The 18614-nt window shown below is 36.0% G+C and overlaps 1 protein-coding gene across 2 annotated transcripts; it reads right to left on the reverse strand.

Annotated features, from left to right (window-relative positions):
* Positions 1-525: 525 nt before the first annotated feature.
* irak1 (interleukin-1 receptor-associated kinase 1) lies at positions 526-16215 on the reverse strand. 2 transcript variants are annotated; one of them, XM_055169274.2, is made up of 14 exons: positions 15852-16215; positions 14080-14247; positions 11901-12014; positions 11666-11748; positions 11336-11521; positions 10838-10902; positions 10333-10447; positions 8922-9034; positions 7517-7724; positions 7338-7406; positions 7032-7256; positions 3120-3558; positions 2896-2997; positions 526-1035 (listed from the first exon to the last, which is right to left on the reverse strand). In XM_055169274.2, the coding sequence occupies exons 1-14, from the start codon at positions 15961-15963 to the stop codon at positions 938-940; spliced, it is 2097 nt and encodes a 698-aa protein (XP_055025249.2). In that variant the 5' UTR covers positions 15964-16215; the 3' UTR covers positions 526-937. The 2 variants fall into 2 exon arrangements, with proteins under 2 accessions (XP_055025249.2, XP_055025250.2); XM_055169275.2 differs by having other exon boundaries at positions 2908-2997; positions 15852-16212.
* Positions 16216-18614: the final 2399 nt, after the last annotated feature.

An 18614-nucleotide genomic window follows, 5' to 3' on the forward strand; every position in this document is an offset into this window, starting at 1 on the left:
GGAAGCGTCATTGGCAGGGAAGCTTTTCTCGGGCTGCATAATGATTAATCGCGACTAATCGTTTGCAGAATAAAAGTTTCTGTCCACACCATATACGTGTGTGTACTGTGTACAATAATTATGTATATATAAATACACACATTTATGTATAACTTTAAGAAAAATATATATTTATATGTAAGGTATTTATATTTATATATAATATTAATTATATATAAAGATAAAACTGTATATACACATGTAAATATTTCTTAAATATATACATGCATGTGTGTGTATTTATATATACATAACCACTATACACAGTACACACACCCATACAATGCAAACAAAAACCCCCATTCTGCAACGATTAGTCGAGTTAAGTTATGGGTTTTAAGTAGTAATGGGGCAAATGTAAAATGAGGCAAATCACTTTGGTATTGTCATTTTATCTAATCAATTTATATTTTCAAATGTTACTCATAAAAAGTTCCAAATTCCAAAAGATTTATATAACTAAGTCTCATTAAAATTGGTTGGACATTAAGGTTACATTCTAATTTTATATTCTCACAGACAGGTGCTTTAGTCATATTCCATACACATTTTTTTTACTTTAAAAGCAAACTTTCATAATTGAAAACTCTGAAAACAAAGCCAAAAAAAAAAACCGTCAGAGATCAGATCGCCAAAATAACAGGCGTATAATAATAAATGATGGACTATCTCTGACCAGTCAGTCGAGATTTACAAGTACACAACTTTCGTTTACTATACTGTACCACTTCAAAATCATTTGCTATTACTAAGTAACATAATTCTGCAGCATTGTTATATTGAGGTATTTAAAAAGGAATGTTTCTCTTGTTTCAATAGACAAAAAGTACCATAAAGAAATGTCAAGTATAGGTAAACATTTAAAAAGCTATTAACATATTTGTGGGTTTTATTAAACTTATACTGCAGTAGGGGTCTGTAGGCTGGTGTCAGACGTCTCGCTTGCAAATTCATCACTCTCCTCAGGCTCTCTTGTTTGAGTATTCATCCCTCGGTCTAAAAAAATAATAAAAAGTTTTAAGTATACTATATATTTTCTCTCTGAATTCACACAGTGGACATACAACTTCCAAAATAAAAGTGACTAAAATATATAAAATGTATATAAAAATAGGTATCAAAATATTAAGGAACTTTAATAATGTAACTTGCATTTGTTTTACATTTAACATTTTTGAAATATCTACAAGCATCACTACCACCAAACTCTTCAGAAAAACAGCTTCATGTGTTAGATGCTATAGTTTGAATGATGTGTTAAGCTTTTTATAATCTTTTGTTTATGTAAAGAATGTTGTTATAAAGTGCTTTCTACACGAGACATGTTTTTCGTGTGCATGTTCGTGTTTTGAAAATGTTGTAGTTTTTTGTAATACATATATATCATCACAGATGATGCACACTTCAAAAGACACATCTAAGAAATGTGCCATAAAAAAATAAATATAAAAATTTCCTAGATATTTGTGTGTTTTTGCTTATTGGGGTGGTTTCCCAGAAAGGGATTATCTTAAGATAGAACTAGGCCTTAATTTAATTAGTAAAATATTGTTTTATAAATATAGTAAAATATAGTAACTAGTTTTAACAAAAGTCTAAAAACATTACTTGCATTTAAGGCAAAACAAAGGGCACTGATGTATTCTAAGATATGTGCAATTTGTTTTCAGTTTGGACAGCTATTACATTTATTTTAGTCTAGGACTAGTCTAATCCCTGTCCAGGAAACCACCCCATATAGTTTACCTTACAAATAATAATATTCAACATTGCTCAGATAAAATATAATAAAATAACTGCTGGTTCAATTAATGTAATATATTTAAAATGTAAATACATAATTTATTAATATGGAATTATTTGATCAAATATCTCATTACCATTACACAATAATGGTGCCAATATTAGATTTTAACATACTCTTTTGTTTTAGTACTTAAAGGAATAGTCTCCTCATTTTCAATATTAAAATATGTTATTACCTTAACTAAGAATTGTTGATACATCGCTCTATCATCTGTGTGCGTGCACGTAAGCGCTGGAGCGCGCTTTGCGACGCTTCGATAGCATTTAGCTTAGCCCCATTCATTCAATGGTACCAATCAGAGATAAAGTTGGAAGTGGCCGAACACATCGGCGTTTTTCCTATTTGGGACGAGTGGTTGTGCGAGCAAGATTGGTGGTACGGAATGGGACGTGGCGCTTTTCTGGGTGGATTTGGAAGAGGAACTATATTTTGTGGCATAGTGGAACTTATGGGAGTACTTCGACTCGGCGCAGTAACACCAACCCAACCACCCTCCCTCTCCCATTATGAGAGGGAGAAGGGGAGCGGACTTTTCAGGCGAGTCAAAGTACTCACAAAAGTGCTATTACGCCATAAAATATAGTTCCTCTTTTAAATCCACTTAGAAAAGCGCTACGTTTTATTTTGTACCACCAAACTTGCTCGTATAACTACTCGTCTTAAATAGGAAAAACGTTGATGTGTTTGGTCACTTCTAACTTTATCTCTAAATGGTACCATTGAATGAATGGGGCTAAGCTAAATGCTATCGAAGCGTCGCAGCGCGCTCCAGCGCTTACGTGCACGCACACAGATGATAGAGGGATGTATCAACAATTCTTAGTTAAGGTAATAACATATTTTAATATTGAAAATGAGGAGACTATTCCTTTAAATTTCACACACCTTTAATTTAAAAAAAGTAACTTTCCATCATTCTTTTTTTTAAAAACTGCAAATTTGTGTTCTTTTCATTTTAATTGCTTAACAAGCATAAGCATATGTCACTACAAAGCGTTTTTTGTCACCAAATTAAATTCTACTCAACCACGGTGAATTTTCACACATACATAATGAGTCACCTGATGACAGGAGATCAGAAGTCAAAATCCTTCCCTCTTCATACATCTCCATTTTCTGGACCAACCTCTGCCTCACAGAGTTAACAACAACTGTGAAGATTCAACCAGAGGAAAAACAAAGAGTCAGACATTCAGCAAACAGCCTAATCTGAAGTACAGTTTTTGTAACACTGACCGTATTTCTTGTTTTCATTTGATAAATATCCCATTACCTTCATTTGGACTGGACTGTGATGGGTCACTGACTAAAGATCCACTTGATTTAGTGCTCTGATTATCACAGGCCCCACACGACAAAGGCTGAGATCTGCTACTGGTGTTTGTAAAGTAGTGAGAAAAGCCTTGACTCTCATCCGATTCACACGGTATTCCGGAGGACTGTGAAGCCCAGGATTCAGCATTCCACCCGGACTCGTCTGACTGAGGCGCTGTAGACTTTAAAGTAGGAAAGATGGGCTTATGAAGGCAGGGGTAAGTGTCCTCCTGAGGGCAGAGTTTTGAAAACTGCTGGGCCAGAGAGTCCAGTGAACTGTTCTCAGAACGCAGAGGCTCTGGGGTGGAAAGATCAGATGATACTGGAAATATTTTCACCGTAGTTGATCTGCCACAAGTCGTCAACTCCGAATTTAAGTCAAGGAGTTCTTTAAATACCTGTAACACAAAAACAAATTGGCAGAAGTTAAAGGTGCGCAGTCATTTTTTAATAATTAAAAAGTAAATACATAATCAACATCAGATAGTATCTTAATAAAAAAGCAATAAGCCAGAAATCTGTGGTTTACAAGTTTAAAGCTTTTTTTTAGAAAACTGTTATTCTATACCTGGCAAGGTTTAAAAAAACTTGATCCTGAATAAACAATGCATACTGTACAATTACTACAATGAAATGTCATTGTCATGATATAAAAAAAAGATCATAAATTTTTTATCCTTATGAATTCATAAAGGTGAAAAAAATTATGAATTTTAAGAAACCGACTAAAAGCACAAACCTGACTTCATTCTTTATTAAATAAAAGATTATAACCAATACATTGGGTGTTTCGTCCATTTATTATCATTTTAAAAGGTACACTCCACTTGCTGTGAAAAGAGGCTCATTTTCCAGCCCCCCTATATGCTGCGTTTACACCAGTCGCGGTAGAGGCGTGAAGCGCGAGTGATTTCAATGTTAAGTCAACGTAAAGACGCGCGTCTGGAGGTCTCCGTCTCGTTCGCGCGAATGGCGCGAATTGAGCGCCTGGCGCGGTATGCGCGAATGGTGCTTTTTGTGCATTTTACGCGAATTGCCGGCTCACGCCCGTGTTCAAAAATTTGGAGCGATACGACACAAGTTCTTATTTCTATAGAGACAGGAATAAAAAGAACCTCGCTTGGAAGAGTGTCAGTGAGGACATCAGGCAACCTGGTAAGTTGTTAATACACATTTCACTTTTGAGTCACGTGAGGTTTATAGACCCGCGCCATTTATTTTTCCCCTATAGTAAGGTAACCAAATATAAACCGGTAACTCTCTCAATAAATGCACAATCAACATCAGTCATCTTGCAAACATACAACCGCTTAGCACTTGCCCGTCCCACAAGAAGCGGATTTTGCCTCTGATGCGCATCAAATGCTTGCTTTTTCCGCGCGTCTACTTTGCTCTACACGCGCGAATGCATTCCAACGGTTCAAGCGGCAAACTAGGCGCGGTAGACGCGATTTTGACGCCTGAAACGCAGTTGGTGTAAACGCAGCATTTGATTTTTACCGTTTTGAAATCCATTCAGCTAAATTCTGGGTCTGGCGTTACCACTTTTAGCATAGCTTAGCATAATCCATTGAATCTGATTAGACCATTAGCATTGCACTAAAAATAACCAAAGAGTTTCAATTTTTTCCTATTTAAAACTTGACTCTTCTGTAATCATATCATGTACTAAGACCAACGATTTGCGATACTAAGTTGTGATTTTCTAGGCAGATATGGCCAGGAAATATACTCTCATTCTGGCATAATAATCAAGGATTTTGCTGCCGTAACATGGCTGCAGGAGGCGCAATGATATTACGCAGCACCTGCAAATAGTCCTGTGCTTTTAAAAGTAACCAAGGGGACTATTTTCAGGCAGTGCGTAATATCATTGCGCCTGCTGCACTCATGTTACATCAGCACAGTGCTTTAAGTGGCCCAAAAGAGGTGCCGGTACTCTATTTTTTTATTTTTTTGATGACTCGACTCCTATATTGAAGAGGTATTCAGCAGTCAACAGACGACTTTGTTAAAAATAATAAATCCTTTTATAAGTTTGTGGATTTGCTTGAGCTAGAAATAGCTACTGAACATAAATAAAATGTGCAAAAGGATTTTGAAAAAATACTATTAGAAAGAGCTATACTGTAGAGCTTTTGAACATAAATAAAATGTGCAAAAGGTAGATATGTGAGTAAAATTGTCAGTATGGTTAAATGCTAAAAGTTGTTCAGATAGAAAGAGCTTGAAAAAAAAACTTTAAAATGACACCAAGACCATGTCTATGGGTTCAAGAATAACAAAATACTGGCCATTTGAAACTCGAAAGTCATTTATTTTGTCCCATTGTTTTCCATTTTGCGGGTGGTAAAACTACTGTGCACGTCGTTCAAATTCATTGAGATTTCGTTCACTTGTAGTTTAGCAATTAAACTAAATGTATATTACAATTTCAAGAATGTTTTCTGCACATCGCCTGAGGAAATCCGAAGTTGCGTCAAGGGGAACCAAACTGACAGCCGCGACAGCGGAGATTATCACATACCGGTATTGAATAAGGCTTGCGTCTGACCTGCAGCTATCATTCTGGCTTGGTGGGATGTCACCCAGCGAGTCTCATAGTCTAAAACAAGGAGGGCATATTAAGTGTTCTTTGTATTTTCATTTTAACCGAGCAGCTATGGTTGCGCGTTTCACACACAAACACACACCTCTCCAGAGCATGTTGACACTGACTGACCGACGCATGCGCTTTTAACTTGTAAACGCAAGGGTGTGTGGGTAATGTAGTATCTGCTCTCGGTGGGACGAATTAGGAAGCATACACTAAGGGCGCTCTGGAAAGCCGCAGCGCAGCCAAAGGATTAAATTAAACCTCTGATTTTTAAACAGATGTAAAAATGAGCGTTCCGGTATGCTAAAAGCATGTTCTGGGCGCATGGAGAGGTGGTGGTACGCTCAAGAGCTATTTTTGGAAGTGGCGGTACTGAGTACCGGGGCGTTCCGGCCCACTTAAAGCACTGCATCAGCAAAGTCCTTGATTATTACGCCAGAATAAGAGTAAAGTTCCTAGACATATCTGCCCACTAAATTAAAACTTTTAATTTTCTGTCGTACACAATGTAACTACAGAAGAGCCAAGTTCCAAATAGGAAAAATATTGAAACTCCTTGGTTATTTTTGAGCGCGACGCTAATGGTCCAATCAGACCCAATGCATTATGCCAAGCCATGCTAAAAGTGGTACCGCCAGACACGGAGATCGGCCGAATAGATTCCAAAACAGTAAAAATCAAATGTTTAACTCTAGGGGAGCTGGAAAATGAGCATATTTGAAAAAAGTGGAGTGTCCCTTTAAGGACACCGAATAAATGCACAAACCTGACTGATGGCACAGCTTAGTTTAAAATAGGCTTCATGTCCTTATGAAATTAAAGATTATATAACCAATACGTTGCGTGTTTCGTTCATTTATTATCATTTAAAAAAAAATTTAGCAACAAAGCCAGTAAGTGTATATCACACTATACCCGCCTTTGATCTGTCCATCACAGGTGTTTTCGATTTAACGCAGTGCTGCACAGACCGAGGTAGCGCGTGCTCGCGGTGTGCCCCTTATGCACTCGCTGTCATAATGTAATGTCATACAAGGACCTGTCTGCACATCTCTAACAAACTTAATGAACACCCCTAAGTGTTGTCCTACAAGACCAGATCTAAGAAAGTTCTTCGAAAACAATATTACGTATAAGATACCAATACGGTCACAGGTTTATGTTTCTAAATTAATGTCCCAAACGTTGCCCAACCAATCACAATCAAGAACCGGAACTATCCCGTTTTATACATATACATAATCATATAGCGCACAAATAAATTGATTCTCATACTTCGGTCATGCGAGGTCTCTTTTTCCTCCGCCGGTCTAGACATTGACATGCCAGTTTGGAGATTTCCAATGATCCATGCAAGGCAGGTGTGTCTTCACTCATTAATCGAGAATCCAGATGTTTCCTACAGATGTTCTCCGCTGCATGTATAGAGGACAGTTCCCTTGAGTGCTTTCCTTTGCTGAAGCTTCTGTCATCTTCCTCCTCCTCTTTTACTAGATCTTTCTGTGAGAAATTTACATTCACCAACCATTAGCCACGGCCAAAGGTTACAGTGTGAGACTAATTGACTTTAAAGGTTCTCACCAAGTAAACATTTTTGGATTGACCATCGACCTCTAGAGCCCTTCGTCCAGTAAGTACCTCTAAAATAACCTGTGGTGCCACAGAAACTGGAATGTTATGCTTTGTTCCAAATAAAAAAATGAACGTAATTTGTATCTTTGTATCTGTTCAGAAAATAACAACAAATAAAAGGCTCGTACCACACCAAAGCTGTAGATATCAATCTCCACCCCCATCTGTCCATCTTTTAAATACTCCTCTGGGAGATATGCGAGAGTTCCCCGTACCGTTGAGGTCTGTGCCACGCTACATGTCTTGCCTGGAGTTTTGTTGGGGTTCCGACATAAACGTGCCATTCCAAAGTCACCCAGCTTGGGCTCCAGATGATGCCCTAAAAAGATGTTGGAGCTGAAGCAGAGGAACATAAACGGTTTGTATACAAAGCCTGATGCTAACAGTCAAAGTCAACATGAAATGTTCTGCAAATCCTTTAGGATTAAAGGTCATCTAATATGAGAAATGTACTTTTAGATGTTGTTTAACCATGACTGTGTGTCACCTGTATGTGTACACAAGCACACTGTTATGATAAAAATCTGCCCACTTCATTATTTTATAGTCCTGTAAAACCTCAACAGTCTCATGGGGCAAGCTGTTGGCATTTTCTGAGCAAACACTTTTAGCAGTTTGGTCATAATTTCATTAAATCTTTACATTATCGTACATTTACTATGAACAATGAAGTAAGACAAATGTATTTTTAAAAACTGTGCATGTTTTCGAATTAGATAATGTGAGGGAAGCAGCAGCTTATTTGCATTTAAAAAGATAAATACACAAACCTAGCACTTTTTCAAGCACACCCAAAATTAGGGCTGGGTATTGGTAAGGGGCTCACGGTACGATACGTGCCACGATACATGCATCATGATATAATGTATCACAATACGATACAATACATTGCATGTTGCGGTACATCGCAATGCTTTTTCTTTTTTATATTTTTTTACTTTTTTTTTTAAAGCCAAAGTGTGTCCACATGAAAGCTGCATGTCGCGCTGGCGCGTCACATGACCGGAGATAGGCGAGAAGTTGTGGTTTAAAAGTGCATATTTTTAATTTTTCTTGTCAAAAATGACAAGTGTTTCGCTAGACAAGACCCTCATGCCTCGCCTGAGACCGTCTAGAGTCCTCTGAAACTGCAACTCCACACTGAACTAAAACCGTTAAGTGTTGGTGTCCATTAAAATGAGAAAAATCCCGGAATGTTTTCCTCAAAAAACTATTTCTTTTCGAGTGAAAAAGAAAGATATCAACATTTTGGATGGTATGGTGGCGAATAAATTATCTGGAAGAAAATGGACTAATCCTTTTATAACCAAACATACCTGGGGCACCATTAACATTTCTACTATGGAAGTCAATGAAGACCCAGATTTGCTTGGTTACAAAGAGTCTTTAAAATGTCTTTCTTTGTGTTCAGCAGAACAATGAAATGTATATATGTTTGGTACAACCGTTTTTTCATTTTATGGTGAACTGTCCCTTTAATACACTTGTAAAATAAGTGTAATGTAAATACACAAACCTTCAGTTTGAACTGACCTCTTAATATCTCCATGAATAAGCACAGGTGAGGAGGAATGAAGGTACTGGATAGCTTTTGCAGTGCCGAGCAGAATATTAACACGCTGTGACCAAGAGAGGGCAATGTTGTCCTGAAAGAGACGGGTTTTTGAAAAAAAAAGAAACAGTTCGCACAAAAAAATTACATGTATGTACATTTTTATTTAGTCAGCCCCAGTTCCAAACCTTTCCTGACTTCTCTTTTCTATATTATACAAAAGCGAATGAGGATGGACTGTCCGGTGTCCGAATTCAACAATTTCAAGTTCAAAGTCCACATATGGGTGATTCTCACGAAACCATTGAAACACCACGGCACTAATGATTTTAGCTTTAAAATGTGTAATATAGTAACATTAAAAAGCATCAGAATTAACACAATACTGTGTTCTACCTTGCACAATGTGTGATTTCAACATAAGAAGTTATAATTGGAAATTTTATCTCATTTTCTGCTGAAATTCTCATTACCGCAATGTGTCCGGCTGTTTTTGAACATGCGTTATGTTGTAATTTAATCAAATTAACACAAAAATATTAAGAAAAAAATAAATGGATGTTTTGCTAGACTACTTTAGATGACAGAAAAAATATTTACTGAATATTCATGTATAATAATAATGAAGAAAAATTAGGAAAATGATGTGTCCATGCCTGATGTTCTCATCCTCCGCAACACTTTTTGAGAACAGTTTAAGCACACATACAGAATTTTAATAAAGTTTGATTTTGAGTGACCAAGCACATGGACCAGTTACTTCAAGATGGCTACCAGGTAAGATCATTTTTTTACAGTAAATTTGAAATATTGTCGTGTCAGAATGCTTACATGACATTTTGATTATCATTACCGCAACAGATGCTTATTAAATGTTAATTTAATTAATAGAAGCATAATACTTTGATTTTAAATGCATGTGCAGAATCTCCAAATTATGTTCTTTCAGGTTTGTCATGTCATTTTGAAAATATGTCAGTGTTGATGTTTTCTGACTGTTGCGGTAATGAGATTTTTTAGGACTAATTTTTTAAATTATGTTACAAAAAGTGTTAAATGATAAGTAAAAGTTTTTAAATTAATGTTCCCATTTACTCCAGACTTTGTTTTTCAAGTAAATTTAAGCAATTTTTACATTTTCATGCTTGACATTTTTAAAACCAAGTTTTCGTGAGAATCACCCATATAGGTTTGGATAAAGATATGGTGATGACTTTTTTATTAATGCATATTTATTAATGCAATTTTATCCAAAGTGACAAACAATGCATTACAAGGTACACATTTTTGGTCAGTATGTGTGTTCCCTGGGTTCGAACCTTTGACCTTATGCTCTGCTAACTTAATATAAACTAAACCAAACCGTATTTTATACCAAATGCAGTTACTCACCTTACAATGTAGTCGGTCTTCTAAAGAGCCATTTGGCATGTAAGCAGATATGAGACAATACATTTGTCCTTTGATACTGTAACCAACAAGGTCCATTATGTTGGGATGTCTGTATCTGCAGGGTAGAAAAATGCTAAAAACGTGCTTCTTTGGATTAAGTTAAATATTTCTTGGAAGGATTTAAGAGTTGCACAAGAAGGCAAAGCGTGAAAGTATTGGCTGAGGTGTCAGAAACAATGACCTATTTAAGAAAGAAAATTATGACGACGACTAACCACAAACACTTTGGCGGGTGGGCAGGAGACTCATTTTTTTACAGGTCATGAAGAGTTATGGTGTTTAAAGAGCAATCGAAATATCAAGCGGGCAAGTCCCTTTCCGTTTCTGTTAAACAAACATAAATGAATCACTAACAGAAAGACTGATTGATAGGAAAAAAAGGACAAGGTGCAAGAGAAGAAAACACAAGGCACAAAGCAGAAGCTGGCAAGAGAAACTTTCTTACTGCGATAGTTTCTCTACTTCTGTCCTGAAACTTTCCTTCACGACGCTCCAGTCCAAATGAGAGTCCTGGCCGACATGAAACAGAGAAAGACGGCTTAACATGACATCTAATTAGTTTAGAAAATAAATAAATCACTATGTGAAATCCAGGTTAAAGTCTCATAATCTAATCATGAGATTAGGAGCACCTAAATTTGACTTTGATCATTGATTTCAATCTTTGACGTGACCTTAACGTGTCTGAACAAAATAATTTGAGCATCTTATGATGTGTCATAACAACAAAAAGCACACAAAAAAATATATTTATCAACTCGACTACAGCTAAAAATATATTTTTAAAAACAGTTTAACAAATGCATCCGGAAACCACAAACCGAATTACTCTGCTTGATGTGACACCAGTTATTACAAATACAAAAATTTTATCGAGTCATGCGATTGTCTATATCATTCATGATTTCTTAGCTGCTTAATTGTTGTGTGTATTTATTAATACCTCTTTTAGCTTCTTCACAGCCAACTCTGTGTTTCTCATCGTAGCTCGATACACGTGTCCGAAACCTCCTTCTCCAATCTGTTTGCACGTGGAGAAGTTGCATGTGCCTTCTTGTACTTCCTCCATCGGCCAGCTCATCGCATTGGAGGAAACCGACGAGAAATCCTGGAGGTTCTCACACGAGCACTGTGAACAAACACAAACTTGAGAAACCGAAACAAAGAAAAATATGATCTAAATGCTGACTAATGTCTTGCCACAAAAACACTTATCGTCCCTTGCGTTACTGACAGATGTAATAATAATAATAATAATATTCAAATGAATCACCTTTCTTTCTGTATTAGAGTTTGTTGAAATTATGGAGTCCAGATTAGGAGGCGGAGGACCAGGTTTGGGTAAAGGCCGAATTTCTGAAAAAACAACATCGGAGGAAAATGCATGACATGAAATGTAGCTTAAAGAAATGTGATAGTGTTCAAACATTTGTATTTTATTTTATAGGTATTTGTAAGTTATCTTAATGTTCAATACATGGAATAGCTTTAAAAAAACCACAGGTTACCCGAGTAAATGAAAGGCACTTTGTCACAGCCGACTGTACTGCTAAGAGACACGGTGCTTAATGTCTCCATTGAAGACGACTGCTGCTCAGACTGAGATCGTGCGTTACGTCTCTCTGTGAAAACACCGACATTAGCAGATTTATCATCCGAAAACCTGTAGGGTCTGCACAAATAAAATTAAATGTGCCCGCTTGTGCGATGAACAGACGCATTAGCCTCCCTCATGTACCAACAGCCCTGTCAAAAATATTTCCTCGTCATTTTTTTGTTAACAATTGTTAATCAAATATATTTGTGAAAAAATATTAAATAATGTTAGCGACACTTGCTATGCATGTATTTGAAAAATACATTGTCATTATATTTGCATTTGGCTAAGGGGTATAAGGGTATAAAAGCTTTCTTCTTTTGAAATAACACTCATAGTAAATCATGCATAACAGAAGCATTTATTTACAAAGTAAACCAGGTCAGTTTAGATCAAGGGTTCTTAACCTTTTTCCACTTTAAGGCCCCCATGTTGTTTAAAACAATATTTGAAGCCCCCCGCAATCACAATTTTTATGAAAGAAAATATAGTAAAGCTTGGCATAACTAGACAGATGTACAGTTGTTTAAAACACTAAAAAATATCTAGATTTTTTTTGTTGTTTTAGCATATTTAAAAACTTGTTTTGTCTTACTTTGAATAATTTTAAGTCATCTGGAGGCCCTTTAGTGGCCCCTGGTTGAGATGTTAGGATTTAAATTCGTGCTGACTTAGTGTAATTTATATCACCGTGATTTGTTTGTTCTGGTCTGTGTAATGACATAGACATATTTACACATTACACAATTATATACATAAAATGTCCATGCCACATTATTAAATCAGTTTCTCTGAAATTTACGATAAAAGAAAAGGGTTCACTCAGTGATTGATGCGATCGTGTTCCCCTCCAACAGTATAAGCATAAGATTTAGATTTATAGATGTATCTGTTTCTCTGAAGCTTATTAAGATAGATGAGGATTCATTAAGTGCTGGGCAGAAAGTGAATGACGGCGCAGTCTTCTGACAACAGTGCACTGCAAAAAAAATAATCTTCAAGAAAAAAAATTCTTAGTATTTTTGTCTTGTTTTCAGTAAAAATATCTAAAACTTCTTAAATTAAGATGCTTTTTCTTGATGAGCAAAACGACCCAAGAAAATAAGTCTAGTTTATAGACCAAAAATATCAAATTTAAGTGATTTTGTGCATAAAACAAGCAAACAAAATCTGCCAATGGGTAAGCTTATTTTTCTTGAATTTTTCTTGAATTAAGTGTTTAAGAAAAATGTTCAAGTCTTTTTTTGCTTACCCCATTGGCAGATTTTTTTGCTTGTTTTATGCACAAAATGTCTAAAAACTAGACTTATTTTCTTGGGTCATTTTGCTCATCAAGAAAAAGCATCCAATATAAGAATTTTCAGATACCCTTACTGAAAACAAGACAAAATCACCAAGACCCTCTTTTCTTGAAAATCACTTTCTGCAGTGTGTGTTTTTATATATTTTACTGCGTTCTTATAAATTGCTCAAAGTCATGACTTGGCATCACATTCATGATTTTATGGTAAAATGACACTTTTCTGCATCAATCCATGAATAATTAAACCATAAACAATGCACTGTCACTTTAAATGGGCGTGAGCAGCGCAGCAAAAATAGAGTCAACACCGAAAAGATCGCAGCACTGCTGCTTCAGCGCCGCTCCTGCTACGCGAGCACGCGCTGTTGACGCTGTGCTTTGGCTGTTTGTTTACTCCACAATGGAGCTTTCGGGTCCTGAAAATGCAAACTTTTGAAGATGGGTTTCAAACTTCATGTAAAATGTAGAATGTTTCCTGTGAAGATCAGGTTTAGGGGTTGGGTTAAGGTAAAGTGATAGAAAATACAGTTTGTACAGTATTAAAGTCATTATTTCTATGGTACGCGGGTGTGTTTGTATAAATTGCCTGTGTTGACAGCTTTAACAAGCCAGCTTGTGTGATCAGTTTTCAGTTTCAGTCTCAAAACTTGAAAAGTTACCCGTCAATAAATAATCTACTTTAAGATCTAAATTAGGTTTGTGGTGTTGTTTTCATCACAGCCACAGAAACCACTTGACATCTGTTTGGTTAAGGCACAGCAGAGACAATGAGATCAAACTGACATACGTTCAAGAATCACATCACGGGCCCTAAACAACCGCAGCTCCTCAAGAACCTTCACAAGTTCTCCGACCGTCCCGTTGCGACAGCCCCATTTGTGCATGAGTTGTGCCGTCCGCCTGCTGCTTTGCTCCAAAAGACGAAGTTCAGTCTGGTCAAGAATTATTTGTGAAGCTGCATCAGAAATAAAACAGAATAAACACCCCTTACAAAAATATACCATGTTAACCACGGTTTCCTTTAAAGTACTCTACTGTTAGTATAGATATGGGTACTCTGTCAATAAGCTTAAGAAGCTTTCAGAATCTTGCTGTAATTTAATTTTAATATGAATGTTGACGAGGATATTTTTAACACAATTTACAGTACTGTAATATCTGTTTAACATTTACATTGGTAGCTTTTATGGTAGACTGAATCACAATATATCAAGATCATCACCATACAGAAAGTTTTACACGAAAATCTCAAATGACTTCAATGACAAATGAAAACATTAACCCTTTAACTGTCACGCCCCATTTTTAAGTGGGGGGGGAGAAAAGGTGATGTGCATTTTCAAATTAATATAACGCTGGCATTCTTTGGTCTAAAAGCAAAATCTTGATCTCTTTTTAAAGAAGACACAAAGTCTTTCACAGATTTGTGAATATTAAATAAAAAAAGCAGTTTAAGTTTATTTACAAAAATAATGCAATAAAGTATATATTTAATATTTAGAACCCATAAAAATGAAAATGTTTCACTCTCAAAATGCTACACAAATAAAGCCATAAGTTTCAACTAGTTCTGATCCAAATTTCAAGTTAAAATCACAAACAATGAGGTTTTTGTCACATTTGTAGTGGTTTTACCAACAAAGGCCACTAGGTGTCAACAGATTGCTGCATACTCACAATTACAAATTAATAAATTTCTGTCACTTAATCATTATTAATGAAAAATGGTTTTGAAATATGAAAACTACATTCTTAGAGCTTTCAAGTGATATATAGTTTGCCAGGATTATTTCAGGTTTTTAGGACATATCTAATAATAAATATGTAAAAACACCTTGGGCCCAGCTGTTGACCAGTGACATTTTAGAAAATAACTCGTACTATAACATTTTTGCAAAATGGTGATGAAATATGAAAACCTCAATCTGAGAGATTTTTAAAATATATATAATTTGTAAAGATCAGTGCTGGTTAAGAGTAAGAAATTATTGTAATGTCAAACGTGCCAGTTAAAGGGTAAATAACGTTAAACCTTTGTAAACTAATTTGTATCGCAATATGGTTTTCAGCTAAGAACAAAATCTGAAATTGAGTTTTAAATGCAACCATAACCATCTTATGGCATCATCACAGGATTTTACATAGGTCAAAAATAAACTAGTGATCTAGTGAACCACATCAATACCCCTTTAAATGTTCACCAATAAATGCAAGCATTCAAGTTATTTACCTCTATTCTGACGTCACCCCATCATCAGGCCAAGACGTTTAATCCTGACATTTAACAAAACTAATATCAAAATAAATCTTTTCCACAGCCCAACAAACATCATTAATACGATTTACAAACGTTATTTACCCCTAAAAGAAGTGAATAAATAATCGGTGTAACAAATAAACACTATCAAAAAACTGAACTTTTTTACGTCATTTGGACGGCTAAGCAAGTTAGCGAAAGTGCTAATCAGGTTTCGCGCTTTGGGTTAAGTCGATTTAAAATAATAATAAATGATCACAACACAGTCATGATAAAACTACACATACATATAATGATCTTACCGAATAATGTCCAGTCTGAGTGCGAAAGTGAATCTATAATCCGTGTAAAGTCATTCATAACAGACGCGGGTAAGTTGTAGAGAAACTCTCTGTCAAACTCCGCTCCTGACATTTTCTCTGATCTTTCAGTGGTTTTGTTCTCGTTTATTCTTCTCCGTAGAGCTGCTCTTCATCAAAAACGCGCTGTTCCTGAAGAGGGGATTTCCTACTTGTGGCTGTCACTTGCGTTAGTGGTCCTTTGCTTTTCTTTTGCTTTGACTCAACACGATTTGTAAATCGTACTGTGGCGATGACGTACCTCATGAATATTAATGAGGTCACATTACGTTCATACAAGACGACTTTGTAATGTCTGGCAATTGTATTTATTTATTTATTTCTGTATCTATTTTATTTACTTTTGTATTATTCCCATGACATTTCAATGTCATGTTTGTTAAATAAAAAAAATATATATTAGCAATATTAATAAACTTTTGGCGTTCAATCCATCTGTTTTAGTTAGACCTGAGTTTAAACTTGTAAACGCTACCACCCGTAGTGTAACATGTACATCTTTCACTTCTCCTTTTCACATTTAGCAACAGGATAAATATCAAATGCCCTTCGTCTTTTAAGTGCTGCTTTTTTAGCATTTATTTGGTGATCTTTGTTGTTGTTTTCTTGACAAAAAAATTCAAGTGACGCAATGGACAAGCTCTCATTGCGCAAACCCCGTTGCATAAATGCGTATTTGTCTCATACGTATTACCGGTGCCTTCTCTATTTTTTTGTCTGATAAACACGTTTAACATGTAAACCACTACTTGTGATAACCATGTAAAAATATAATAATCAAATGCATCTTTGTGTTTTAGATTATTTTAAAACATATAGGGGCGGTTTCCCGGACCAGGATTAGCTTAATCCAGGACTAGGACTTAGTTTAATTAGGAAATATAACTAGTTTTAACAAACATGCCTTACTAAAAACATTACCTGTGTGCATTTTGAGGTAAAACAAAGGGCCCTGATGTATTTTAAGATATGTAAGTGCAAGTTGTTTTCAGTTTGGAGAGATCTTTAAAGTGTTTAAGTCTAGGACTAGTCTAATCCCTGTCCGGGAAACCGCCCCATAGGCTATTAAAAGCACAAAGCTAAACTGAACATATTGGGGCAGTGTCCCAGACAGGGTTAAGATTAATCCAAGACTAGGCCTTAATTATTTTAGGACATTTAAGTCGTTTTTACAAACATACCTTTTAAAAGACATTACCCTACTAAAAAATGGTGTTTTGGCCACTTTTTAAGATGGTCAAGCTGTGTTTTGGTCACTTTTTAAGCTGGTCAAGCTGTGTTTTGGTCACTTTTTAAGCTGGTCTAGCTGTGTTTTGGTCACTTTTTAAGCTGGTCTAGCTGTGTTTTGGTCACTTTTTAAGATGGTCAAGCTGTGTTTTGGTCACTTTTTAAGCTGGTCAAGCTGTGTTTTGGTCACTTTTTAAGCTGGTCTAGCTGTGTTTTGGTCACTTTTTAAGCTGGGCTAGCTGTGTTTTGGTCACTTTTTAAGATGGTCAAGCTGTGTTTTGGTCACTTTTTAAGCTGGTCAAGCTGTGTTTTGGTCACTTTTTAAGCTGGTCAAGCTGTGTTTTGGTCACTTTTTAAGCTGGTCTAGCTGTGTTTTGGTCACTTTTTAAGCTGGTCAAGCTGTGTTTTGGTCACTTTTTAAGCTGGTCAAGCTGTGTTTTGGTCACTTTTTAAGCTGGTCTAGCTGTGTTTTGGTCACTTTTTAAGCTGGGCTAGCTGTGTTTTGGTCACTTTTTAAGATGGTCAAGCTGTGTTTTGGTCACTTTTTAAGCTGGTCAAGCTGTGTTTTGGTCACTTTTTAAGCTGGTCAAGCTGTGTTTTGGTCACTTTTTAAGCTGGTCTAGCTGTGTTTTGGTCACTTTTTAAGCTGGGCTAGCTGTGTTTTGGTCACTTTTTAAGATGGTCAAGCTGTGTTTTGGTCACTTTTTAAGCTGGTCAAGCTGTGTTTTGGTCACTTTTTAAGCTGGTCTAGCTGTGTTTTGGTCACTTTTTAAGCTGGGCTAGCTGTGTTTTGGTCACTTTTTAAGATGGTCAAGCTGTGTTTTGGTCACTTTTTAAGCTGGTCAAGCTGTGTTTTGGTCACTTTTTAAGCTGGTCTAGCTGTGTTTTGGTCACTTTTTAAGCTGGGCTAGCTGTGTTTTGGTCACTTTTTAAGACCCACCAGCTTGACCAGCTTTGCCAGGCTGGGAGAACCAGCTTAGACCAGCTACTGCCACCTTAAACCAGCTAAAACCAGCTACCATCTTTTGCTGGATTTTTCAGTAGGGAACTGATGTGCATTTTGAGACAAAACAATGGCACTGATGTGAGTGCAAGGTGTTTTTAAATTAAACAGCTCATACATGCATTAGTCTGGGTCTAAGTCCTGTTCAGGAAACCACCCATATTTTCCAAAGATACATGATGAGAACTTGTTTTGTTTTGTTTTCCCTTTTGACTCTGAGGCTTCTGTAATCAATGCTGCATTTCTGGACGAGTGACTCCATCTGGCTATAGAAACATTATTTTCAATTTTTATATAAAATAGTAAATGTATTTTATTAAAAACATACACTACTAAGCAGGGGCGTTGGACTAAAAAGAGGGAAAAAAGGGCCCTTAAAAAGTCTGTAATATATTTTATTTTACCAGATTTTTATTTTATTTTAATTTTTTAATTATTTAATTATTAATTTTTTTTATTTTTATTTAAAATTTGAT

Source organism: Misgurnus anguillicaudatus, chromosome 5 (assembly GCF_027580225.2).
Source record: "Misgurnus anguillicaudatus chromosome 5, ASM2758022v2, whole genome shotgun sequence".
Taxonomy (NCBI): Eukaryota; Metazoa; Chordata; class Actinopteri; order Cypriniformes; family Cobitidae; genus Misgurnus; species Misgurnus anguillicaudatus.

Bases quoted from the DNA above. Each gene is read 5' to 3' on its own strand.
- irak1 (XM_055169274.2), bottom strand. From the start codon at position 15,963: ATGTCAGGAGCGGAGTTTGACAGAGAGTTTCTCTACAACTTACCCGCG. The intron at 10,448-10,837 runs GTAAGAAAGTTT...TCTACCCTGCAG, and splicing joins GAAGTAGAGAAACTATCGCA to ATACAGACATCCCAACATAA. The intron at 3,559-7,031 runs GTATGAGAATCA...TTTGTGTTACAG, and splicing joins AGAGACCTCGCATGACCGAA to GTATTTAAAGAACTCCTTGA.